The sequence below is a fragment of the Mandrillus leucophaeus genome, unplaced genomic scaffold (genome assembly GCF_000951045.1).
Source record: "Mandrillus leucophaeus isolate KB7577 unplaced genomic scaffold, Mleu.le_1.0 Scaffold73, whole genome shotgun sequence".
Taxonomy (NCBI): Eukaryota; Metazoa; Chordata; class Mammalia; order Primates; family Cercopithecidae; genus Mandrillus; species Mandrillus leucophaeus.
The window spans coordinates 1,950,882-1,977,865 of record NW_012107919.1 but is presented as its reverse complement, the minus strand read 5'-3'; the positions used below and the strand labels follow the sequence as shown (position 1 = coordinate 1,977,865).

General features: G+C 50.5%; 1 protein-coding gene across 1 annotated transcript in view; it reads right to left on the bottom strand.

The window, feature by feature from the left end:
• The window catches only part of ABTB2 (ankyrin repeat and BTB (POZ) domain containing 2), a 222,720-nt gene that overhangs the window by 36,412 nt on the left and 159,324 nt on the right, over nt 1-26,984 (bottom strand). Inside the window, exons 2-3 of the mRNA XM_011965544.1 lie at nt 22,079-22,225; nt 14,916-15,129 (exon numbers count right to left, since the gene is read on the bottom strand). Of these exons, the coding sequence (XP_011820934.1) occupies nt 14,916-15,129; nt 22,079-22,225 (361 nt within the window). The remainder of the gene's footprint in view (nt 1-14,915; nt 15,130-22,078; nt 22,226-26,984) is intronic.

Sequence of the window (26,984 nt, the reverse complement as noted above, 5' to 3'; positions counted from 1 at the left end):
ATGGGGAAACTGAGGGCCAGAGAGCTGAGGTCACTCGCCCCATGTCATGCACCTGCCAAGGAGCAGAGCTGGGATATGAACCTGGGCAGTGTCCCTGAGTCTAAGCTTCTGAAGACGACATTCCACAGCCACTCAGATTCTTCACCTGGCACTGACCCATCTCCTTCATCTTAGGGATGACGAATATTAGGTACAGTAACCACAATTTGTCACGCAAACTGGATGACTTTTTTTTCCTTTGAGTCAGGGTCTTGCTCTGTCACCCAGGCTGGAGGTGAAGTGGCACAATTACATCTCACTGTAGCCTCAACCTCCTCTGCTCATGTGATTCTCTTGCCTCATCCTCCCAAGTAGCTGGAACTACAGGTGTGTGCCACCAGACCCGGCTAATTTTTGTGTTTTTTTGTAAGGCGGGGTTTCACCATGTTGCCCAGGCTGGTCTTGAACTCCTGGACTCAAGCCATCTGCCTACCTTGGCGTCCCAAAGTGCTGGGATGGCAGGCATGAGCCACCGTGCCCAGCTGGATGACTTTTGAGAGGGAAAAAGAGAGCTGCCGCCAGCACTGGGACTACCGGGTATAAACTAGAACTGGGCTGGGCACACCAGAACATATGGTCACCGTACTGCCCTTGGCTAGAGAGACTGCCCGCGGTGGCCTGCTGCCGGGCTCATGCTGTCTGCAGGCAGGGGGAAGTGCTCCTGCTCACCCCCTCGGAAGCAGGCCTCCCTCTGCCCTCCAGCACTCAGCCCTGCCTTGGTGCCTGCACAGCACTCGTCCAATTTGCAATGACTTGGTTGGGATGGTTTTGTGCGGTCTCTCCTCTGGACCATATCTTCTCTGAAGGCAGAGGCATTTTTGCTCACCGATGTTTCCCCATCTCTTCGCACAGAAGCCGGTGTTAGAAACTCCACTTTTGAATTTATAAACACAAGGCACATTTCTCACTCCTGGAGGCAAAGTCCTCCAGCTGCTAACACGGTTTCAGGGGCTGCTGTTACTCTAGGACGTTTTGTTTTTTAAACAAACAACCAAACAAAAAAACAGGGGGAGTCTCCCTCTTGCCTAGGCTGGAGTGCAGTGGTGTGATCAAGGGTCACTGCAGCCCCAACCTGCTTGCTGGGCTTAAGCGATCCTCCCACCTCAACCACCATGCCTGGCTAACTTTAAAAAAGTGTTTTCTTTTTTTTTTGTTTTGTTTTTGTAGAGACAGGTCTATGTTGCGCAGACGTGAGCCGCCGCGCCCGGCCTCCCAAACTGTTCATGAAGGGCTCCAGAGCACTCTCACGAAAGGGGGAACTGCTTCGTCTTTCATTCCTAGAAGCTTGAGTTGGCTTGGGTATTGGCAAAGAGTTCTTTTCAGAAAAAAAAAGGAAATAATTTCCCCAGTAAAAAGACAGCCATTTCACAGGAGAGTGTTCCAAATGCAACAACGTCCTGGGGGAAGCACGGCAGCCTGGGGCCAAGGCGGCTTCTGGGAAGGCAGCTAGGATGTAGGGATGGAGCTGTCACCAGGAATAGGAAAAGGTGGCTGTGGTTCTGCAGATGTCACCGTGCCCGAGCCTCGGTGGAGGGTACACAGCCATCTGTCCTTGGGAACCGGGCCTGGTTCCAGGGCGGCATCTCATGTGGGTGAGATGGTACAGATTCCAGCGGAGACCGCGTGCAGGCCTCCACCCCTCCACGCTTTCCCACACAGCAGGGAGGGCTCCTAGCCCTGCAAGGGCCAGGACATCTGCCTCATTTCTCAGGCCAGAACTCCCCAGCATGGCTGCCCCAGCACAAGGGCAGGCAGCTGGTCCAGCAGGCCCGTGCCTCAGTGCTTCCCACACCTTTGGGTGGCAAGTATGAAAGCCGCCATCTCTCCACCTCACTGGGAAGCAGCTCCCAGGCCTACTGGCCACGCCCCACCCACGGGGCTCACTGCAGCCATGTGCCAGGGACCCACTTTCTTCTCCCATGCGCGGTGTTTGTGGTGGCTCCCCAGAGACCACGAGCTCTTTCACCACATGGAAGCCAGACAGGCGGGGACCTCCAACCTGCTCAAACATACCTCCCTCCCGAGGCCACCCGCCACCACCCATCGGCCTCTGCCAACAAGGCAGACCTGAGAGGACCCCGAGGTTTATCCTGTCTGCTGGGCTGTGGGCCAGGGATGGGAGACTTTTGTTTAGGCTCTTGGGATAGGTAATCCTGTTTGGATTTCGCTAACTGTAATCACACAGCACTCACCTTCCCCAACTCTCACAGTCTAAGGCAGAAAGAAGAACAATTCCGACTGTCAGCTGAAGAGTTTCTAGAAACTTCTAGGAAGAAGCAGAGGCAAGAGGGCTCTTGAAGCCCAATATGAGAGTGAAATTCTTGACTGGCAAGCAGTGTTTTGATCTGAGCTGTTGATGGGATGGGGGTCATGAAGGGGTGGTGCACTCCAGCGCAGCCAGAGAGACAGGAAGAGACGGTGCAAGCTCGGAGGAAAGGGCCTGACCCTGCTTTGTGTGTCCACATCCCAAGGGCAGCTGCAGGGAAAACTGGCATTGCCTTCCGAGCAGCAAAGCCACCTTGCTGAGATGTGCTGAGGGCCTACTGTGTGCCAGGTGGGCGCGAGGCCATGTTGCCTAAGTTACCTCTGAAACAGCCACCCTGCAAGGGAGATATACTGCATTTTACAAATGCAGAAACAGCCTTTGAGAGGCCAGGACACATATTCAAGGTGACATAGCTAGCCAATGGTTATCAGTCTGGCTCTAAAAAACCCCAACCATTCTGAGTAGTCACGGAGGCTGGGGTGGGGCTGTGGGGAGATGTGGGGCAACAGGTACAGAGTTATAGTTAGATTGGAAAAATAAGTCCTGGTATTCCCTTACACAGTATGATGACTATAGTTAATAACAATGTATTATATGCTTCAAGACAGCCAGAAAAGAGGATCTTTTCTAAAGCACTGATGAAGGTTTGAGGCGACGGACATGCTGAGGACCCTAATTTGATCATTATAGAATGTATACATGTATTTAACCATCACACTGTAGCCCAGAAACATACAGTTATTATATGTCAATTATAAACAACAACAAAAATCCCCAAACCGCCCTGGGGGTCTTTCAGGATACCAAACTGCAGGCATGAAATGCTCTGAGCCCTGGTGGGTGGAAAGCTGGAAGGAGGCGTGATGGAGAAATGCTCATCTTGGGGTCCCTGCCACCGCTCTGCCCAACCTCGAGCTTTTGTTCTCACAGCCTCATCAGGCCCTGAACTCGGCCGGGAACAGAAGGCTGGGCCCCAGTGCCTCAGGGGGTGCACCCCAGGTACCTTAAGAGCCCTTTCCACCCAAATCCACAAATATTAAAGCAGCAAAAGTGGGGAGGGGCAAGTCACAGACAGCTGTCACGGTGGCTGGTCTTGCAAGAGGACAGAAATCCCACGAGCTGCCTGGCAGGCGAGTAAGAGCAAGTCAGGAACCGGCCCGGCTTGGCTCCAGATACCACCCAGCTCCTGCCCTCCCCCTATCCTGGGGTCTGCATGCTCTCCAGCTTCGCCTCGGAAACAGGCCTCTTTAAGAAAGCAAAATCAATTCCCTTTAGAGTTGGGAATTCCCTGCATTGAGAATCCTGGCAAGACGGCAGACAAAGGGGATTGTTGCTGCCCGTGTTACAAAAACACTCCAAATGAATGAAGCTCCCCGGGCCGGCAGTTCCCAGTCTTCTTTTCTGTGAGGACGGGTGGGTCCAACAATAGGACAGGAAGTCCCATATAACAGCCAGCCCTGGGGGGTGCTTGTCAGAGGCTGGGCCGGGATCCTGTCCTGTCTCTATCCCTGTTATGTGGCACTGACACTTCCTGCCCCGAATCCCTGGCTCGCTCCTTCTCGGATGCTGGGCAGACGCCCACCCCGAGGCTGGCCTCCCAGAGCCTGCAATGCAAGCCTGCTGAGAAAGAGGCCCCAAGTAGCTGAGAGCAAGCTGCCCACGCCACTCTGGGAAAGGAGGTACTGAGCGAGGTCCCCAGTTCCGGGGTCTCACCCTCTCCCTTCTGGGAGGGGAAGGGATTTACCACTCTGAGCAATGGGAATTCACTGCATTATTATTAATACAACCGACCTCCATTCCTGAGCTGAGATCTGTCTCTTACCAGCTGTGATGGTGGGCACACCTCGGACCTCCTCAAGGCCTCAGTCTGCTCGCTATAAATGGGAATGTAATAGTTTCCTCTAAGAGCTATCGTAAGAGCCTGTTAGAGAGCCGTGTACTAAACAAGCTCTGTAAACTGTAAAACTTTGTCTAGATGCTTCCAGCCCATGTAACGATAGATCAGGTCTCTCCCAAGTTTAGCCTTCAGCAACCGCAGCGCATTCTACATAGGCGCTATGGCTGAACCAGCAGGTGTGGGGCCAGGGACACCACCAGCTTTAAAGAGTGGCTGATAGGTGGCTTCGTCTTTGCTCCCATAGGTAAATGGAATCCAGTTTGTAGAGTTCTTTGAATTCCTTGGTTGTGATAAGGCTAAATTTTGTAGATGTTCCTGTCCAAAATGCGCCTCATTTAACAAGCCCTCTGTGGTGTGGTCTTCCTAAATACCTTCTTTTCTTTTTTTTTTTTTTTTTTTTTTTTTGGTGAGATGGGGTGTTGCCACCCAGGCTGAGTGCAGTGGTGAGATCCACAGCTCACAGCAGTCTCCAACTCCTGGGCTCAAGAGATTCTCCCACTCAGTCTCCTGAGTAGCTAGGACTACAGGCATGCGCCACCATGCCCAGCTAATTTTTATTTTTATTTTTGTAGAGATGGGGTCTCACTATTTTGCCCAGGCTTGTCTTGAACTCCTAGCCTAAAGTGATCCTACCATCTCGGCCTCCCAAAGTGCTAGGATTACAGGTGTGAAGTAAGCCTCTCATCTTTCTCACACACCTGGCTCCCAGCTACTGTGAGGGCTGAGTTAAGATGGACAGAAGAGCAGGGACTGAGGGAGGGAGGGAGGAATGGATGAGGAGAGAAGACATGTATGTTGAGAAGATATGATTTTTGCTGTTACTAATGTTTTTGGATTGCTTGTTCACTGAACACAACTTGTCTTTTTGGCCTTCACACAGGCTTGTGGTAACGGTGATAATAGCAGCTGCCATGCACGAACACCTTCGTCTCTGCCACATCCTTAACATGTAGCTATACCTTATTCACCCCTCACAAAACATTCTGAAAGTATTTCAAGTCATTTTCTATTTCAAGTGAGGGAAACTGAGACTTGGCAAATCACATAACTTGTCCAAAGTCACACAGCTAGTAAATGGCAGAGCCGGGACCCCATATCATGGCCTTTTAAACTCCAAAGAACCCAACCATTAGTTCTACCACCTATTTCATTAACTTAACAAAATATTTAACTGCCTACTCTACATGCCTGGGACTGTGCTGAGGACACAGCAGGAACAGGGCAGACGGAGGGCGCTTACATTCCGGGGGGGTGGGGAGGGAACAGACATGAGCAAGGTGACTTCAGGTAGAGAAAGGTGCTCTGAAGGAAACAAAAAGAGGGTACAGTGAGGGGGGTTCCTGGCAGTGGAGGGGGAGCTCCCTGTGTGCACCGTAGACTGTGAACAAGTCACTTCCGAGGCTAGTGGATGTGCCAGCCTGGGGAATACACGGAAACAAGTACTTAATTCACCCAACAGCTATTCTTATTTCATTTACTTCCATTTTGGGTAAACAGATGGAAATTTAATGCACAAAAAGTGGGAGCGGAAAAGAGAGAAAAGAGCTTAACATTGCAAATCTTGAAATGGTATTTAAGGAACTCAGAAGTCAGGAGCATAAAGCCAGCACTGCCATCATCTCTATTATTTGATAAGAAAACACTTTCGCAAGCTGAGCAAAAGATTAACGAGCCCACTTCTTCAGCCTGAACACACGGCCTATCTGTGGGCACGTCCTCTTTATGTAAAGTGCTGTCTGAGGGAAACATTCTCCCTGCTGCATCTGGAATGGAACAAAGCAGCGCCTCGATGTGGTACCTCACTCGCGTCAGGGCATTTCCCCACTCGAGGAAGCGGGCACGGTTCAGATCTCCACCTTATGCGGGAGGAAACCAGACTCTGAGAGGTCAGGTGATTTGCTTGGATCATAGAGCCAGAGGACAAGAGCTGGGGTTTGATCCTCATCCCACAGCCACTTGGAGGATGCACTTCTTTCTCCATTGGGAAATCACTGACCTCCAGCTTGACCTTGAAGCATTTGCCTAGATAAACAACAATCAGTGATGACTTAAAAAACCAACTGCTGCTCTGAGTGCAGCGGTTTCTACAATTAATCGATCACAACCAGTTACAGATTTCCTTGTTCCTTCTCCACTCCCACTGTTTCACTTGACTAGCCAAAAGAAAAGAAAAGAAAAGGAGAAGAGAAGAAAAAAGAGAAGAAAAGAAAAAAAAAAAGAGAGGAGAAGAGAAGAAAAAAAAGAAAAGAGAAGAGAAGAGAAGAAAAAAAAGAAAAGAGAAGAGAAGAGAAGAAAAAAGAGAAGAGAAGAGAAGAAAAGAAAAGAAAAACATATATAATAAAAAATGCTGGGCACTGTGGCTCACACCTATAACACCAGCACTTTGGGAGGCTGACACTGGCAGATCCCTTGACTCCAGGAATTCAAGACCAGTCTGGGTGACATGGCAAAACCCTGTTTCTACAAAAAATAAAGAAATTAGCCAGGCATGGTGGAGTGGGCCTATAGTCCCAGCTACTCAGGAGGCGGAGGTGGGAGGATTGCCTGAGCCCAGGAGGTTGACATTGCAGTAATCTGTGATCACGCCACTGCACCCCAGCCTGGGTGACAGAGTGAGACCCCGTCTCAACAACCACCACCACCCAACTAATTTTTATGTTTTTAAAGTGTAGATTCATTTCTGTTATAAAATTCGTGCTCTGAAACAACAAAAGTCCTTTTGTGACTTTTGCTGCCCATGCCATTTACCTCTCCCAGTCTCCTGTGGCTGTCCTTTAAGGCCCAGTTAAAAATCCCAGGTCTGCTCCGACATGTCCCCCACCTACTCCAGCCTTCTCACAATCCTCTTAAATGTGCTGCTGCTGCTTACTGTGTACCAGGCACTATGTTAAGTGCCTTACATATATTAACTCAATTGATCCCCACAACACCCCTATGAAGTTGGCACTATTAATCCCCTATTAAGAAGAGACTGGGCTGGGCGCAGGGGCTCATGCCTGTAATCCCATCACTTTGGGAGGCCTAGGAAGGCGGATCACTTGAGGACAGGAGTTCGAGACCAGCCTGGTCAACATGGCAAAACCCTGTCTCTACTAAAATAACAAAAATTAGCCAGGCATGGTGGCATGTGCCTGTAATCTCGGCTACTCGGGAGGCTGAGGGAGGAGAATCACTTGAACCTGGGAGGTGGAGGCTGCAGTGAGTCAAGATCGTGCCACTGCACTCCAGCCTGGGTGACTCCCAGGCTGTGTGACTCCCAGAGTGTGACTCCATCCGGCCCCCGCCCGCTCCCCTCTCCCAAGGAAAAAAAAAAAAAAAAAAAGAAGAGACTAAGACGCAGAGGGTAAATGACATACCCGAGGCCGCCCAGCTTGTGAGTGGCAGGGCTGGGACTGGAATCCAGGCAGGCTTCAGAGCCTGAGGGCTGACCTCATGTACCATCATGCACCTGAGCTTCCTCCTGCACTGTCCGGTGGGTTTTGCTCATTTGTTTACTTCCATCTTGCTTTTGTCTCCCTCCTCATACTGGAGACTCGTTATCCTTCTCCTAGAGCCCTTCTCCATGGATTCGCAGGAGTCCAGGGAGAAATAGGAGTTAGTAATTCAAGCACTTAAGAGAGTATCTGGGCTGACTCTCCTTTCAGACTCAGCCCACCTGCACCCGGATGAAATAAACAGCCATGTTGCTCACACAAAGCCTGTTTCGGGGTCTCTTCACACGGACACGTGAGACATTTGGTGCCGAAGACCCGGGTCAGCGGGACTCCTTTGGGAGACCAGTCCCCTGTCCTCACCCTCACTCCACGAAGAGGTCCACCTACGACCTCGGCCTTGGGTCCTCAGACCAACCAGCCCAAGGAACATCTCACCAATTTTAAATCAGATCTTCTCGGCTTAGCGGCTGAAGACTGATGCTGCCCGATCGCCTCGGAAACCCCCTGGACCATCACGGATGCGGAGCTTCGGGTAACTCTTACAGTGGAGGAAGACAGGAATGTCAGGCCTCTGAGCCCAAACTAAGCCATCATATCCCCAGTGACCTGCACGTATACATCCAGATGGCCTGAAGCAACTGAAGATCCACAAAAGAAGTGAAAATAGCTTTAACTGATGACATTCCACCATTGTAATTTGTTTCTGCCCCACCTTAACTGATCAATGTACTTTGTAATCTCCCCCACCCTTAAGAAGGTTCTTTGTCATTCTCCCCACCCTTGAGAATGTACTTTGTGAGATCTAGCCGCTGCCTGCAAAACATTGCTCCTAACTCCACCGCCTATCCCCAAACCTATAAGAACTAATGATAATCCACCACCCTTTGCTGACTCTCTTTTCGGACTCAGTCCGCCTGTACCCAGGTGAAATACACAGCCATGTTGCTCACACACACAAAAAAAGACAGTATCTGTAAATGCATGCTCTATAATGCTTGCTATAACTAGCAGTAGTGGTAATGCTGGTAGTAGCAGTAATCTTAGTAATTATATTATTATTATTAGTCATAGTGGTAGTGGTTAATTAGTAGTAATATCATCAGTAGTAGTGTTAGTAACTGTATTAGTAGTAGTATTACTGACCCAGATATCACTTGAGAATCACATTTTAGGAAATGTCATGCTACCTCAATAAAAAGATCCTGCTCTGAGTGTCAAACACGCCATCTAATGTGTTTACAGCCATTATAATGAGGAGGAGACACCATTCAATAAGCAGTTTTTATGTGCCTGGCATTGAGCTAAGTGCTTTACTGTATTATCTCATTTAGCCATAGGAGCCATATTACTATCTTCACCATTTTACTGATGAGGAAACTGAGGCCCAGGAAGATGAGCTGACATGGTCATCCTCCTAGAAGGTAGCCAAGATAACATTTCTGGGATGACCCAAGAGGCTCATGGCACCACCTCCATCCCTTGGTCACCATCAGAAGCCCCAGGTGGCATGGTGGCATGCATCTATAGTCCCAGCTACTCAGGAGGCTGAGGTGGGAGGATCACTTGCACCCAGGAGTTCAAGGTTGCAATGAGCCATGACTGCACCACTATATTCCAGCCTGGGTGACAGAATGAGCCAGTCTCTTAAAGAAAAGAAAAGAAAAAACCCCACGTATGTGTTTCCAACAAAGTGGCTGGAACCCAGAGCTCTGACACGTTTGCTGGCTCCAGCTCTTTGAAATTCTGTCTAGCCTGATATGGAACAGGGAAGCCAAGAGCTGGGCCGGACACACATTTATCTTCTGCCAGGATCTCACCTGGACAAGAGCTTCAGCGTCTGAGCAGGTCTTGGAAGCCCCAGCAAAAAGAGCTCGATGGAAGTTGGAGAGCAAGATTAGTGTCATATTAGCACCCCGGTCTCGTCTCTCCTGAACCTGTCTGGGGGGTGCAGAACTACATGTCAGATTTCTCCAGGGCAGACCTTGAAAGGAGCATCAAGCATCTGGACCCTCTGCTGCCCTTATTCTCAGAAGGGTTCAGGCCCCAAGAAGGGAAGTGTGGGAAGGAGGACAAATAAAACCCAGCCAGTCACAAATAGCTGGACCACTGTGGGCAGGACCTTCTCAGCCACAAGCTCAGCCCTGTGTGTCTTGGCCCACAAGGTCCATCCACTTCTGTGCTCCGTCCTGCACCACGGTGCCCGTGTTCCCTTGCTCTGCTCCTCCCCGTCGCCCGTCTCTCCGGGGTACCTTGCTTCCTCTAGCCACTTGGACTCTGTCTATGCTGCTACCCTGCCTGATAAAAACCATCGTGTTGATAATCGTAAGAATAGCTACTCAGTGTGTCCTAGGCCTTGTTCTAAAAGTATGTAGTGGCCAGGTGCAGTGGCTCATGGTTATGATCCCAGTACTTTGGGAGGCCAAGGCAAAGTGTGTGATGGAGCACACCTGTGGTCCCAGCTACTTGGGAGGCTGAGGTGGGAGGATTGCTTGAGCCCAGGATGTCAAGGAGGCAGTGAGCTGAGATTGTGCCACAGCACTCCAGGCTGGGAGACAGAGCGAGACCCTGTTTCCAAGAAAACCCAAAAAATATGTTAACTCATTGGGTCCTCATACCTTACAGATGATTAAGAGCCTTGAAGAGGTTAAATGAGTGGTTGAAGGTTATGAAAAGTGGCAAGGTAGATCTCAAATGCACACCTTTGAATAGCAGGGCCCTCCTCAGATGGGGCTATTTTGGCTGGCTACAAAGTCACGATACCAGATGTTTCTAGGCCCAACCCCAGATCAGAACTCTGGGAAGGGTCCCACATGCCTCCTATTTCTGTGTCCTGGATACCAGCAGGCTCCAAACCTTCTGAGTCTGCCTCCCTCCACAGAGGCGGAGACGTGCTGTGCAGGGCTGGGGAGGAGGCAGCAAGGGGCCAGGGCCTGAGGCTTAGCCAGCGGACCGCTCTGTGGACCAGTGGCCCTCTGCCATTCCCTCTCTGCCTGGCCACTCCTCAAGGGTCTGGCTGCTTTGCTGCTGCTCACAGTAGATGCAGTCTGGAGGGATGCCTGGGGGACCGCAAGCCCTCCAGCAGCCCAGGTTCTGATGCGGAGAAATGGCCACCTCCTGTCGACCTCAGGCCCTCTGCACCTCTGACTGCATGTCTCCCTCTGTCTCCTCTGCTTGATGACGCTGCCTTCCAGCAATTCGCTGGCAGCTGGCGGCCCTCCTGCCTTCCTACATGTCTGCGTAGTCTTTATCCCTACCGCCCCAGACCTCTCATTCCCCAGGAGGGTGATGGCCAAGGAGGTATACCCTCTGCCAAAGATTCTGTTCCAGCTAGCCCATCCCTCTGCCCTCAGGCACAACCAGCAAGGGCCACGTCTAACCAGATGGTTGTCCATTCTCCTCCAGACCTCTGAGGAAGGAGGCTCCCGATCTCCCTGGGCAACCTGGATCCCTGACAGGAGGCTCTTTCACTTTCTGAGCTTGATCTTGGGTGATGACACACCCTGCAGGGCAGCAGCTGTGACTAATTCTGTGTTTTAGACCCTGCCTTGTGCCTGGCTGGTGCCTGGGATGCAAAGCTGCCAGCGAGAAAGGCGCCCTGGGAGGGTGCAGGGAGGCCCCAGCTGCAGAGCTCTCCCAGGATAGCGAGGGGGTGGGGCTGGAGTGGCCCCAGAGAAGGTGGCCCCAAAGGCCAGGGCCCACCCAGCACACCTCAGAGCTGTAGGATCAGGTCTCGGCAGCCAGCTGGGAAGCCACAGCCTGGCACAGGGAAAGGCAACGGCCTTGAGGAGAGAGACCTCAGGTTTGAATCCTGGCCTCGCCACTTATCAGCCAGGTACCCGCACCCTCTTGTCCTCACTTGTAAAATGGAGGTAATGACAGCACCAAACTTGCTGATGTTCTTTGGGCGTAGAAGTAGGTAGAAATGGGCTTTAAAGGAAGGGCGTATGTTATCTCACTTTGTCCTACTGGATAGAATTACTTAGCCCCATTTTATAGGTGAGGAGCCTGAGGCACGGAAGGGCCTGTGTGGCTCTGAGCCCAGGCCTCTGCCCCAAAGCCTGTACTGTTTCTTGATGCACCAGGCTCACTGCAGCAGTGGAAGAAAGGAGGTTAGAGGCTTCTCATTCGCTGCAAAGCTGCCCGCTCGCCACTCTGAGTTCCTGCTGCTTCTGTCCCCTCCTGCTGTCTCTCCTCCCAGACCAGAGCAGAGAGCTCTGGGGAGGCGGCCTCTTACGGAAAGATATGAAGTCCCCACCGAACACTGCAGAAGCAGCAGGTGGCTTAGCAGGGAACACCACAGTGAGCTCCACACAAAAGAGATGAACACACATCCCTTCCCTTTGTCGGCATGGATGCGGTCAGACATAGCCCCTAATTGAAGGAATCAGGGTACCTTTCTTTAAAGCAGAAATACGAGTACAGACTTGAGTGGTTCCATCAATGCTGTCATGCTGCCAAACCCATGTCACCAAACTGAGCTCCTTCTCCCATGTGTGTAAGGCAGTAGAGGAGGTTACTTAATCCCAAACAAACCCAGGGAGCCACCAATCCCCAGACAGCCTCTACAGCCAGACAACCATGGCCACACTGAAATCAGGGGCTCCGTCCAATTCTGGTTGGGTGAACTCAGTCCCCCAGGCTTCCAGGTGGGACAGTGGATGGGGCTTTAAGAGGATGAAGTAGAGTAAGAGACAGGGATAGACAGACAGTGCACATCCCCAAACTCACAAAAGCAAAGCTCTGTCACTCTGGAACCCTAGCAAACTCCAGCTACTATTTGCATCAGGAGGTTTTCCCCAGAGCTCTGGTGAGGGTATCAGGGTGCTGGGGCCTTGATGGGACATTGGCCCAGCCCAGCCTGCAGTAATGCTGTGAGCTCAGTGCTCCCAGGAAGGATCCCCACAGCCTCCAGGGCCTTCCCTGTCAGTGAGCCAGAGGGCAGCAGATCTGCTCAGCGACAGGAGTCAGGCCACCGGCGAGCCGTCGGGTTGTCAGCTCCCCCAGGTATTTTTAGGGTGTCCTCCTTTCCGTGTCAAAACTTAAAAAATTTTGGTTCCTTTTTTTTTCTAATGGGGGTTCCAATTCCCCATGTGTCTGATATTCATTTGAAATGATTCATGGAAAAATATTTTTGCTACCAATTTATTTGTGCTACAGATAGTGTGGTTTTTAAATAAGTGGTTATCTAAACACATGCACGTATGTCTATTACCATGCAAGCTCAGCTGTTATAACCACATAGAGCTGTGCAACTCAGATCACGAAGAAACCCGGATTCTGTGTGTTAGAGTACTGGGGGCTGGGAACCCTCCTGGGGGAAAGCCACAGCACATGACAAAGATGCCCAAGGGGGCGGGGGAAAGCGCCAGCAGAGGAATGCCTGCCCCTGGGCCTATAGCCATGACAGCCTGAGGGCCCAGCAGTCGGGGCAACAGGCCTGAAGAAGGCTCCTGTCCTCTTCTCCCAGTCACCTCTGCATGGGTGGCCCGGCCTCAGCCCAGCACCTTACCAAACAGCAAGCAAGCCTCCTACCTCCTCCTTCCCAGATGTCTTCCTGCCCTTTCCCTTCCCCGCTGACTCCTTCAACCACAGCACTTTTCTGCCAAGCAGGAACAGCTGGGGCTTAGGGCCTGTGCTTTGGCCCCAGCTCAAGCCAAAGGCGTCCTTCAGGATGCCCAGGGCTCCACCTGCAGCTGCCTTTCTGTGTCAGGCCCAGGGTGGCCCTCCTCAGACTTGCATTCGCCCTCCAGCTCCCAGAGAAATACAACAATGATGACATAAGGATACTAGTACTGATAACAGCAATGGTACTATTTACTGGGGTCCTACTACGCATGTACTGGGCCACTGCTGTTTTACATTCCTCTTAGGGACAGGAGATACAGTGCAGTGGTTATGAGGAGCACAGCCTGTGTGGTGGGGCCAGTGAGTCTCTCCGTGCCTCCACTTTCTCATGTGTAAAGGGGCTTGAAGAGCACCTCTTTCTTGGTAGTGTGTGGATTAAGTGAGCATCCGCCTGCAAAGTGCTCAGCCCAGTGCCTAGCACATAGTAAACACTCAGTGAATCCACCTTAGTGCCTTTGTTTTCTGGGGCACTGAGGAAGCAGACTGGGCTGTGGAGCCAGCTGTGGACCATAGAGCTGATGAGACTCCACGCCCCCGAAAGACAGCGGGCAGCCGGGCAAGGGGACTGCAGAGCCTCCAGGACTTCCAATATTGAGGTCTCGGATTGTCTCCCTCCAGGTGGGGCACCAAGTCCCATGGGCTCTGCCCTTCCTGGGCCTGACTGTGTGGTGAAACGTGTGCAGATAGGCTTCCCAAACCAAGGGCAAGCCTTTCCCACTTCCTGGACCCTCAAACACAACTCTTGAGCCCATGGACAGACCGTACCTTAAGTGGCCATGCAGTGGCCTCCATGTGAGGCTCATGCCAGCACATACAACGTTTGGGGTAAGTTATAAAAAAGCATATTTTCCAGGTAGAAAATTTCAAAAAGGCAGTCCTTGGAGAAAACTAATTAGAAAAGGTATCCTGTCCTCAGGCTGACGTGGCCCCACGTGCATCCCCTACTCATGTTCCTCACTGGGTTCCGTTGTGCAGTACACAACCTGCACATCTGTTCTTTGCAGCCCTGCTCCCAGCTAGGAAAGTGTTGGGACCCTCTAGTGAAAGTACCTGACTAGGAGCCCACAGGCGTGGGTCCAGGGGCTATCCAACCACTAACCTGCTGGAGATCAGAGAGCTGCCAGGGTCACGATGGTCTCTTCTGTTAAACAAATGGATGAGGGCAAAACACACCCAAGACCCCTCATAACCATGATGCCAACAATGATCATTTGATCACTTTTGAGGTGTCATGAAAAGAGGTGACAGCTACCAATGGCCAAGGGCCAGTTCCCACCCAGCCCCCATCCTACATGCTTTTTCTCAGAGTACTAACCTTTCTAGGTGGGTGTGACTATCTAATTTTATAACAAGGCAGCTGAATTTCAGAGAGCCCAGTGAGCTTGCGCCAGACTGGGCACAGAGGCTGAAGCACAGGTTCCAAGCCTTAGTGGCCCCAGGCTGCATCAGCTCAGGGGAAAAAAAAAAAATCCCACTGCACACCAGTGCAGGCCTTCATCCATCGGAATTCCTGGGCCACCTCCTCACAGGCACAGCATAGCTCCAGGGCCCCTTTCTCGCCCTGTCGGTCAGTCGTCAGTCAGTGTCAGTCAGTCGGTCAATGCACATTTGGGCGCACGTCCCACCAGGTGCTCAGCCCAAGGAAGATCCCTACCGTTCATTGTTCAGGGTCATTCTCGGGGGGTCCAGGTTGGGGTTCTCCATGGACTCCATCTGTGGACACCGCAGGAAGTAGTAGAGCGTGTGGAGGGCGTCGGGGGACCAAGTGATGGGCTGTGGCGGCTGGCGGGCCTGGCGGGCGGGGCTGGCGCCCGGGCACAGGGGGTGGCGCCCCTGCATGTGGTGCATGGCACGGGAGACCAAGTCACCTGGTAGAGGGCAGGGAGGGCAGAGGGGAGGAAGAGAAAAAAGAAGACAAAGTCTGAGTTTACAGCCCGCATTCTTCCAAGGATGCTCCTGGCTGACGCTCCCCCTTGCCTTAGTGCGCAATTACTGTTTGCCCTGCAGCCAACAGGTGGAGGTGGAAACTGTCACCCAGATGCACAATAGCAATTTCGTTTCCCTTTCATTTCACTCTTGCTGAATTAAATACTTGGCAGGGCCTGTCTCCTCCAGAACTTAGGGTAATGTGGTTTCTTTTTCGACATCTCCACTCTCTCCGCCACCCCCATGGGCCTCTCCCCAGATCTTTGACCGAGGGAATCTCTCTGGGTCTCTTTTCCCAGCCTCTACCAGCCAGGGCCAGGCTCTGTGGCAATTCTCCTGTGCACTGTCTTGTACAAAACCCAAAGTATTTCAGCAGAGAAGGTCCCTCTGACTCAGCACCAATTACAACCACCATCATCACCTGTTGAGGACTCATTATGTACAAAGTATGCAATTCCCCAGAAATATGATTTAATTTGATCCTTACAGTGCTAGCAGGTATTATTCCCATTTTACAGATGAAGAACTTGAGGCTTATGGCCGGGCACAGTGTCTCACGCCTGTAATCCCAGCACTTTGGGAGGCCAAGGTGGTCGGATCACTTGAGGTCAGGAGTTCGAGACCAGCCTGGCCAACATAGTGAAACCCTGTTTCTACTTAAAATACAAAAAATAGTCAGGTGTAGTGGCAGGCACCTGTAGCCCCAGCTACTCAGGAGGCTGAGGCAGGAGAATCGCTTTAACCCAGGAGGCGGAGGTGACAGTGAGCAGAGATCGTGCCACTGCACTCCAGTCTGGGTGACAGAGTGAGACTTCATCTCAAAAAAAAAAAAAAAAAAAAGGAACTTAAGGCTTATCTGATAAACATTTCCTGACCCCATGTATTCATTCTCCTGGCCACAGGGACACCTCAGAGCCCGCAGGTTGAGTTAACTAGCCATGGCTGTATGGCTAGAAAATGGTAGCATCTAGACTTGAATTCAGGTCTGTTCGACTCCAAAGTCCATGGACTTCACTGTGAGCTGGGCTGCAGCCTGCCCTGCTGGAGTCCGTGGGATCCTTAGGTCCCCACATCCTGTAGTGTGTTTCTACCCAACTCAAGTATTTTCAATATCTCACCAGTCCCAGACAGGAAACGGCTCAACATTGTGTGAGGCCACAATGCTGAGAAAGGATGGGCTGAAGGAGCCCCGGCACCTGCAGGCACCTCCGCTCTAAGAAAAGCGGCTCCTTCGGGGTCAGCTTCAGCCTCACCCCTGGTGATTCCTTAGAGAGAGCCCCTCCACGGGTGGGCACAGCTAACCCTAAGGTGGAAGAAATGAACAGGTTTTAATTTGGCCAGTGAAGTGTCATGAAATGCATGGCAGAACCAGTTCATTCATGTATTCAATGAACCTTCATGCTGCTTCTGGGAATCTGCTGTTCTGTTCCGTTGTGTCCCAGGGCCCTGCACAGGGTCTGTTACATACTAGGTGCTCAGCAAATATTTGGAGAATGAAGAATTAACCTTATGCATTCATTTCTTTTTAAAATACAACTTCTGCCGAGGCTTGATTTGAGCTCATTAGCTGCTAAATTCTCCCTTGACAGCCGTGGTGATGGTGTTTGGCTTCCAGGCAGGGACAAATGACACCCCTGGAGTTTGAGATCCCCACCAGGAAAGTCTTCTTTGTCATCCTCCACCACCATCCCTGGTTCCTCACTCCTCCCTGCTCTTGACTGCTCATCCCTACAGTTGCAGTTCAGCTGCCTGGGTGCTCCTGACAAACCCTAGGGCCAAGAGGGCAGTGAGTTGCTGACACCTGGTTTCCATCCCTGTGACCCTGATTTCATTGGTCTGCCGCTGGACCTGGGCATCTCTAGTTTGTAGATGTTCCCTCAGTGATTCTAATGTCCACTCAGGTTTGAAAATCACCAGGTGAACTGATAGCTTGATTCAAGTCAGACACAGGTGGCCTCAAATCAGGGCCTGTTACTGTTCATTCCAGCCCATATTCCCTTAGGCCTGAGAACTCAGAGAGGTTCCCCTGGAGGTCAGCTTCAGCCCTACCCCTGGTGATTCCTTACAGAGAAAGAGAAATCCCTTACTTAGTTATCAGAACCTCAGTTTCCTCATCCGTAAAATGGAAACAATAATATCTACCCTACCGATTTTGAGGGTTCAAAGAAACAATAAATGTAAAGCACTTAACATCATGCTTGGCACAGAGTAAGTACTTGGTAGGGCTGAACATAGCACTGCTATGATTAATGTCTTATTATGATTCTTCCTCTATCCTACAGGCCGCCTCCTGTTCAGTCTTCCTTCCAGGACCACTGCCTGCCATCAAACTCTGCCCCACATTTCCCAGGACAGGAGGAGTCTGCGCCCTGAAATGCCAGATCCCAACCCTGCCCTTGGGCTCCATGGGTGGTTGAAACTGGCATCACAACCACCAGCCAACCCACCTCACAGCAGCCAGTTGTACAGCTACGTTGACTGCTAATAAGTTGAAACCTGGCTCCCGTTTCTCCAGGTCTAAATGTCATAACTTTTGGCAGAACCACAGGACCACAAGGAGGAGAAATCAAAGAGTCTGTGATAGCATCAAAGAGAAACCTTGTTGAAATATCATTTCACAGGCTCCACAAGGTAGAAGTCATTATCTTTAATTATTTTTATTGTTGTTTTATTGTTATTGGTGGAGAACCCTTTGGCAGTGTACTTCCTGCTTCATGTAGACAAGAAAATCAAGAAAGAAATGGAATCTCCCGTCCAAACAGAAGGAGAAAACCCAAAAGTTCAGAAAACCATGAAGGCAGCTGGAGATGGAGGTCACCGGCTTCTTCGATCCAAGCCCTGCTGTGGCCAGTTTCTCTCAGACCAGAAAGACAAATGGCTGCAGAGAACTCTGACCACAACGTCTAAAAACTTACACTGCGTGGCAACCCATTTATGGGCAAAGAAAGCAGCTTGCTTTGAACCTTCTCCTAGGGTGACTTTTGCTTCCTGCCACTATATATTTTCTAGGCTTCGTGACAGACATGAAAAGATAGACAAAATTTCCTTCAACTTTTTCAGCCACCCTGTAAGGGAGGGTCTTTCTACTCTACAGACAAGGAAGCAAGCTTGCAGGAGTGAAATGACCTGTCCCGGTGCCATAACTAGTCAGTCAGTCAGCCAGGACTTGCACTGGGGTCCCTGCTTCCCAAACGCATGCTCTTGACCATCGCACGGCTGCTACTAAAAGTGTGGTCTGTGAACCGGGACAGGTCCCCAAACTTACTGGTTTGCAGCAAGTTAATTTCAGAAGTGAAGAGTGAATTTTTAAAAACTTACATAGAAATTTGGCAGTAATTTTATGTATAGCTAATAAAATAATTTTAAAAATTGGGCTTGCATTTCACCTATCTTATTTCCTTGTTCTAGACATTTATTTTGATTGTACATTATAAAGGTTTCATTCTACAGCACAGTGTGGGGAATACAATCTCTGGTCCTTCACCATGGCTAGTGTGAGAAGGCCTGATCCAGGCTGGGCTGGTCTCTTGGTTTAAGCACGGTGAAGACTCAGAGCTTCCTCTGAAACTTCCTTGTACTTGAGGATCATTTGATCCTACACTCAATGAAACCTTAGTCTGAAGCCCAGAAACACCCCCCAGGCAAGGAAAAACAAGTCCTCCCCCACTTGTTAACCATGAAAGACTTGATTAGAGGTGCTAGGTTTCACTCTGGTCCTTCCACCTCTCATTATGAGCCATCAAATAAAAACAGCGGGAGAGAGTCTGGAATTCAACACCGTCTTCAAAATAAGGCCTAGAACATCTGGCTCCCTTCAAAAAGAAGTGTTTTGTTTTATTTTGTATTCTCTCCCTTTAAAATTTTTGTGGGTAGAGAGGGACAGAGCAAAAGCACAAGTCCCAAAACTCCCTGTGAAGCTGGATCTCATACAAGAGTGAAACTTCTCACCCTATCTGGCAGGCTGATGTTGGCGAGGCTCAGGGAGTTAATGCATGTAAACCCGGGGAACACTCTGAGGTCCAAGGGGTTCAGTGCCAAGTATCACTAGCCTCATTAAGTTCTTTAGTCTCAGGGAGAAAAATTGCAATATCGGCCTCCACCTCTGTCTCCTCCCTCCTCCACAGCAGGTTAGCAAAAGCCCTGGTTTCAGAGGGAGGAACAGGGCAACCTGGCACATGACACAGCCTGTTCTCTGGTCTGTGAAAAGATGCTGTGAGGAGGTTTCTTCCCTTGGCCCTGAGGAGTGGCTGGGCCAGGATGTGGACCAATCCTAGGCGAGTTTTAGGAGAAAACATTTGGTGGGATAGACTTCATTCCTCCTAACACATGTACATGCATACTCAGGAACTGTTCTCTGTACCAGGTACTGTCCTAAGCAATGAGGATACAGCCGTGGACAAAGGGGATAACGTTTCCAATCTCATGAAGCTGACTCTTCCAGTCAGAGGAGAGAGATGATAAACTATTCGTAAGTAAATATATAGTACATGTCAGGTGGTGATCAGTGCTTTAATAAAGTCAAAGCCACAAGAGGGAAGACAGTGGAATGACAGCGTGGTACTCATGGAGGGCCTGAATGAGAAGGTGCCATTTGGGCAGAGGCTTGGCAATGTGAAGGACCAATGTATTTGGGTATCACAAGGGGAAAGTGTTGCAGGCAGAGGGAAAGCCAGTGTGAAGGCTCTGGAGTGGGAGGGTCCTTAGCCAGGCGGCCAGGCAGCTGGAGTGCAGTCCACAGAGAAGAGGATGAAGCGATGAAGTCAGATCATATATGGATCCTGGGCCAGAGTGAGGATTTTGGATTTTACCGAGTGAGCCGGGAAGCCATTGTCGGGGGATAGAGGGAATAGATATTGAGCAGATGAGTGACACAACCCAATTTAAGCTTTAAATGGGCAGCTTGGGGCTGGGTGCGATGGCTCATGCCTATAATCCTAGCACTTTGGGAGGCCAAAGCGGGAGAATCACTTGAGGTGAGGAGTTCGAGACCAGCCTGGCCAACGTGGTGAAACCCTGTCTCTACTAAAAATACAAAAATTAGCTGGGCGTGGTGGTGCACACCTATAATCCCGGCTACTAGGGAGGTAGAGGCAGGAGAATTTCTTGAACCTGGAGGCGAAGGTTGCAGTGAGCCAAGATTGCGCCACCACACCCCAGCCTGGGTGACAGAGCGAGACTCCATCTCAAAAACAAAACAAAACAAAATAAATGGTCAGCTTGGGCGTGGTTGGTAGCAGTGGAGTTGGTGAAAGGGGCAAACTAAAACTCAGGATCATTGTAAATGGTAGAGCCAACAGGTCTTGGCCCCTTGGCTGACGGTAATGGCAGAATGATGTCAAGCCCTTCCCTGGGGGAGGCCTCTGAATGCTCCTCCCTTAGGCTGGGCTGGGGTTGTAATGGGCATAGGGCCACCATGAGAAGAGGAAAAGGATCAGCCCCAGTCTTGATCTCAGCTGCCCCAAGGAGCCGGTGGCTGGGCTGCTAGTCTTATCTGGGGGCCAACAGCCCTAGACACGTCGAGTCAAGCCCCCAGCTCTGATCCGTGTGACATGGAGAAAATCACTTTTCATCTCTAAGCCTCAGTTCTCTCATCAGGACATACCTTGCTGAGTTGTTCTGAGGAACAAACGAGATAAAGTGAAGATGGTGCTTCACAATGGTGCCTTGCACACAGAAGGCGCTCACTTAATGTTCAAGTATAAAGTAAAACCAAGGTGCTCTCCAGTGGACTAGGGGCTGTGTCCCTTAATGTTTGCAAGGCACGAGAACTCACCAAAGCATGACTGTGCAAGGGCCCAAGACAGCCCATTGTCCAGGAGACACTTCTCAGGGATGGAGATGAAGCCATACACCAGAACCCACTTCCTGTGGGGTCCCTCAGGGGACCCAGGCAACAACATCCTGGCCCTGCCTACTGTAATGTCACCAGGAGACAGGGAGTCAGAAATCCTGCTTTCTCTCCCAGCCCTACTGCAGCTCTGCTCTGTGACCTTGAACCAGGCACCTTCATTTCCTGTCTGGGGAGGAGGCAGAAGAATGCAGGGAAGGAGAAAGCCGCGTCCTGAAGAAACAGAGGTTTGCCGTTGCCGTTGATTGTGCAGGGGTCAGAAGATTCGAGGGAATCACAAATGGAGAAGGCCGGAGCAGAGGGAAACTCCAGGTGTGCCCATGCTGTGTGCCGTGACCCCTGCTGTGTCACTGCCCTCCGCTGGGTGATCTCAACAGAGCGAGGGGGAATGAAGGCAGCAGAGGATGTAGTCAGATTTCTCAAATCAAATGGGTAATGAGAGGGGGAGCTCAGGAGCCGGCACGGATTTCACTTCCCCTAACACCCTGGAAGCAGCTGTCAACGGTAAAGAGCCACATCGAGTTCCAAGTGTGTGCCATAGAGCCCTGAGTCCTGGGAGACACCACCGGGTCACACCTGCCTTCAGCCAGAGGCGCTCTGCTGTTATCTTCCTTTTATTATACTGAGGCTTTGCGGGTGCTTTCTTTCGAGAAAAAGCACCAGCTGTGAATTCAGAGCCTGTGGGGCCAGGCAGGTGAAATTAATGAAACAGCCCCCCCACCCATCCCGGGTGAAACCCAGGTCTGTGGCAAAGTGGGGAACACATGCCACCCACTTTGCTGCTACTTAGCTCCTGTGGGTCACTGCTATGCAGGAATGGGGTGCCATGTTGCTAGATCCTTTGTTTTTTAAAGAGAAACCAGAAATCCAGATTTGTGTATTTGCAACCTCTGGCCTAGAAAGATCTAGCTTTCAGGGAAGGCAAGGCGCTTGGAGGAGGAGGAGGAGGCCAGAGCCTAGAGGGCAAGCTCTCCCTGCGTTCCCCCAACCCTGGGGCCTCGCTGTTGCTCTACCATCCAGCTAGATACTGAGGCGACACTTACTCAGCTCCGAGATGCTGCCCACGCAGGTGGCCAGGAGGGACTGCTCCAGGGTCCGGAGCTCCAGCTGGGCATAGGCGTCGGCTCGCTCGTCATGGCCCAGGGACCCGCCGTTGTAGGGGCTGAAGTACGCGGGGAGGGAGAGGACACCTATGGGGAAAGAAGGCAGACAGGTCACACTTAGGAAGGAGGGGAAGCTCAGTGGGCCCCAGCCTGCTGCGGGCAGGGCTCAGCCCTGCTGCCCTGCTCTTGACAGAGAGGTTCAGCAGGCAAAATCTCTCTGAGCCTTGAGGACGTGGGAACGTTGACTGTGGACGGTGCTATAGGGGCCAGAATGAGAAGTAGCTCATTCGTAGCTGTGGTTAGAAGCATGTGGAGATCATCCTTTCTTGGAGGTACCCAAGAAACTGGCCTGCTTGGGCTCCTGGATCACACAAGCGTTCATTCACTCACTCGCTGAATATTTACAGAGTGCCCGACTCAGCCCAGGTATTGTGCTACACTTAGGGTTCTGGGGTGACAAAGAGACCTGGCTTTGTTTTCATGCAGCTCAGGGATGGCCGAGTCAGATGTAAATGCCCATCCTGACTTCCTGAAGGGCAGTGCCGCCCTGAGTCCTCTCCTTTCCCCATGCTGGGAGCAACCATTTGAAAGGGATGCTGCCTTCTCCACTTCAAGAAGGGGATGTGTCCTAGCCACGGGCCAAGTCCAATTAATGTTTTTCATTAACACTTCAACAGCAGTGGAGCAGAACTGTCAGAATCAATCCCAGAGGGTGACAGCCTGTAAATTTCTCCAACTCACTATGCGGCTTCTTAGAAAGCACCAGAAAAGCGAAATCAGGCTGGTTTAAAATTACATGTTGGCTCTTAAGAGCATGTGGCCACAGAGATTCTAGTTGCAGTCAGAACCTAGATAGGGATTCCCAACTTTTGGTAACCACTGTTTCTTTGATGGACAGATCTTCTTTTTCCAACACTTACCCACAAACCCTTTTTCTTTTTTAAAGAAAAATGTCCACAGGAATTTAATCATTTTTGGATAAAATCTCTGAAAATTCCTTGAGATAACAGGAGAGCACCGGGGTGTGGCCAAGTCTGGGTTAGAAGTCCCTAAACACGTGTGATGTAACAAGGACAACAGCAGCAACAGGTACAGCAGACAGGGCTCTGGAGCCGAAGTTGGGGTTCGTAGTTCTGGCTATCACTTAACCAGTGGTGTGATCTTGGTCAGGTTACTTAGACTCTTCATCAGTTCATCATCTGTTAACTAGAGATAACTAGAGTACCTAGCTCACAGGGCTGCCATGAGGATTAACTGAATAACTGGGGGTCAATGCTTGGACCAATACCTGGCTCAGAGTACGTGCTCTACCAAGTGCTGTTGCTATTATTTTTACTTTGTGCTGGGAACATAGGCTTCATTTACATTATCTCATTTATTCTTTCAACAACCCTATAAGGGCCAGGTGTGGTGGCTCACGCATGTAATCCCAGCACTTTGGGAGGCTGAGGCGGGTGAATCACTTGAGGTCAGGGGTTTGAGACCAGCCTGGCCAACATGAAGAAACCCTGTCTCTACTAAAAATACAAAAATTAGCCAGGTGTGGTGGCAGGCTCCTGTAATCCCAGCTATTCGGGAGGCTGAGGCAGGAGCATTGCTAGAACCTGGGAGGCAGAGTTTGCAGTGAGCCAAGATCACACCATTGCACTCCAGCCTGGCAACAGAGTGAGACTGTGTCTCAAAACAAAAAACCAAAAACAAAAAACCCTATGAGATGGGTACTACTGGCTTCCATTTGAGATATTGGGCTATGGCCATTCAGACACTTTGAATAATTGCTCAGGTAAGCGGTAGAGCTAGGATTCAAATCTGGGATGGACTGGCTCTACAATGCATATACCTAACTCCCGTGTGAGCTCAGAGTCCAGTGAACACACCACTACAGCTCACTCGTGGCTGTCCTTATGTGTGGCTGGTGCATATGACAATATGGCTGTATTATTACTGCCCTTTTCACTCATGGACAGCCTCATGCTGAACCCCACGTGTTTCTCTTTCTTGAGCAAATGCACACAGCGGTCTTCCTCCAGCCCAGGGCCTCAGTGGTTCTCTGACCGTTCTGCAGGTTCAGCTGATGGTCAGTCCTGCCCTCCTAGCTCGACCTTGCCCCGACCCAGCCTCCCCACTCTCCTTCTGGCTGATGTGGTGGAGACTCCCTCTCCATCTCCCTTTGCCTCTCCTGGATGGCAGCGACCCCTCTCATCACATCCAGCGCTGACTTAGCAAAGCACTGCTTCAAAGCACTTCCTCCAAGCTTTGTTTCTGTTGGAGGAGGAGGAAGAGTTCGTGATTGGGCTCTTCCCCACAGCCCCCTGCCAGGGCCCCAGGCCCTAAAGCAGAAACTCTCGCTGACAGCTGAGTAACCAAACACATTGGGGAGAGCTGGCCATAAGCATTAAAACAAGTAAAACAGAAGGGAAAACCACCCCAACAACAGGCCGAAACCCACCCTGCCGAACAGCTGGGAGAGCCCAGTGCAGGCCTGACTCCTCCTCCTTTCTCCATTATTAATCTACAGAAACAACACTGGAGACATGTGGATCAAATTTACAGAGCTTAGGGTAAGGGAATAGGAAATTCAGCTGATTTGTCAAAGGATTCCCAGAGAGAAATATTATGTCAATAGAGCTAGTAACAGGAGCTGGCAGCTCCATTAATAGTAGTTCCCATTTTCCCAGTCATCACCCACCCAAAGAGGCCTTCACTTAATACCGTGGCAAAAGTAATTAGGAACCTATTATTAATAATAGTAATTGATAGCATCGCAGCTTTTGCCTAGTACCTTTTGCTTTTAAATGCCTTTTTCATAGAGCAATTTGTTCTTCCAGCAAGGGAGGAAGGACAGTTGTGATCAGTAACAACCACAGCTGACTTCTATTGAGGGCTTACTATGTGCCAGGCACTTACATGCATCATCTCATTTAACACCCCAGAACCGCAGGAGGTGCGATTTCCACCCATCTGACAGCTGAGGAAACTGAGGCCTGAAAAAGTTTAGTGGCTTGTCCAAGGTCACTGAGGGTCAGAAACGGAATGGGGACTAGAGTTGCAATCTCTTCATTCTCAAGCTGCTGAAATAAATGACATTCTAACTTTGCTCACCTTGTCCTTTCTCGAGCTAGGCAGTGGCCAGGATACTGGAGAGGAAAGGGGTTTTGTTTGGGCCTGAGGTTTAAGAGGAGGAAATTCAAAGTAAGACCCAGAAATAGGACTTTCCCTTTCATGGGTCTCCAGACACCTCCTGCCAAGGGTCCCTAGAGGCCTCCCATGAAACTCTACAGACAAAAAGCTGTCGGACTCCCTCTGATCTTCGCAGAATGCAGTTCCACAGCTTGTCTTCCAAATCCGCTCGGTAAGAAAGTCTTCTCTACATCAATTCTAAATTCTCTCTCCCACATCAGCTCATTCCTCCGCACTTCTCATCAGAGATGGAAAATATTTTCTTTACGTTCTTTTAACACCTCGATGTCTTTCTTTCCCCACACAAATTCCCAGCTCTAGGATAACGGGCTCAGGGCAAGATCATTCTAGGGAAAAGGAGTTTAAAAAAAAAAAAAAAAAAAAGGAAAGGGCATCTATTTTTTTCTATTTAGTAAAATCCTTAGAAAAAAAATTCTTCCTTTCTGTCATGATGGAGAAGAAAGCGTGCGGAACATTTCCCTTTATTCCTTTATTAGAGGGAATAGGGACAATCGCTTTGGAAGCCGGTAAAAGCCATGGAGGGACCCGGAGGGACCCACAGGCACCACCCTGTGCCCATGGCCGTGAGTGAATCTCGGAGTGTGAAGCAGTGAGCATGACTGAGTGATCCTTTGCCTCCCTCTTCTAAAACAGCAGCATTTCTGCTCAGTGTTCCACTCCAGTGGGCTGCGGACTGTCTGAAGCCTCGATGTTTCTCAATCTCTACACAGAGCCCTAATCTTCCATCGCTCAATTTTTCTCTTTCTGGTTGCCCAACTCTTGAATCTCAGACTCATTATCTTGTTCCTCAAGCCTCCACCTCCTCTTCCAACACTCTGAGTACAGCACCGTGGCCACCCGGTTTCCCAAGGAGAGACCTGTGAGTCACCCTAATCAGCTCTCTCCCTTCTCATCCACTTCTCATCAACCACAAGCCTTGCTGCTTTTACCACCAACATATCTCAAAAATCCTCCACTGCCACTACCCCAGTCAGGCCCCCATCTTCCCCTGCCCCCCATCCATCCCCTGCCTCCAGGCTTACCTCACCCCTTACTCTGGTCACCTTGCTCTGGCTCTGTACTCTTCAATGACTCCCTGTCAGCCTCACGAAGAAGTCCAAACTCTTTTGCATATGTAACTATCCTTTAAGAACAGTTAGCATCCTGGCTGGGCGTGGTGGCTCAGGCCTATAATCCCAGCACTTTGGGAGGCAGAGACATGCGAATCACTTGAGGCCAGGAGTTTGAGACCTGCCTGGCCATCAAGATGAAACCCCATCTCTACTAAAAATACAAAAATTAGCCAGGCATGGTGGTGCACACCTGTAATTCCATCTACTCAGGAGGCTGAGGTGAGGGAGAATTGCTTGAGGTGAGGGAGAATTGCTTGAACCTGGTGGAGGTTACAGTGATGAGAACGTGCCACTGCAGGCCAGCCTGGGCAACAGAGTGAGCTTCTGTCTCCAAAAAAAACCCCTTTTTTTCCCCCCCAAAGAAAGAGAATAGATAATGTCCTTCTCTGCTTTTTGAAATTTAGGGAGGAGAGTAATTCTGCCAGTAAACTGGAAAATTTCCCAGCACCTCCCAGGATATCAGCAGAGTTAGGAACCCTGTGCACACCTGATCCTCGCTTCTCTAAGCTACTTTTCACTCTGCTCTGCTCTAG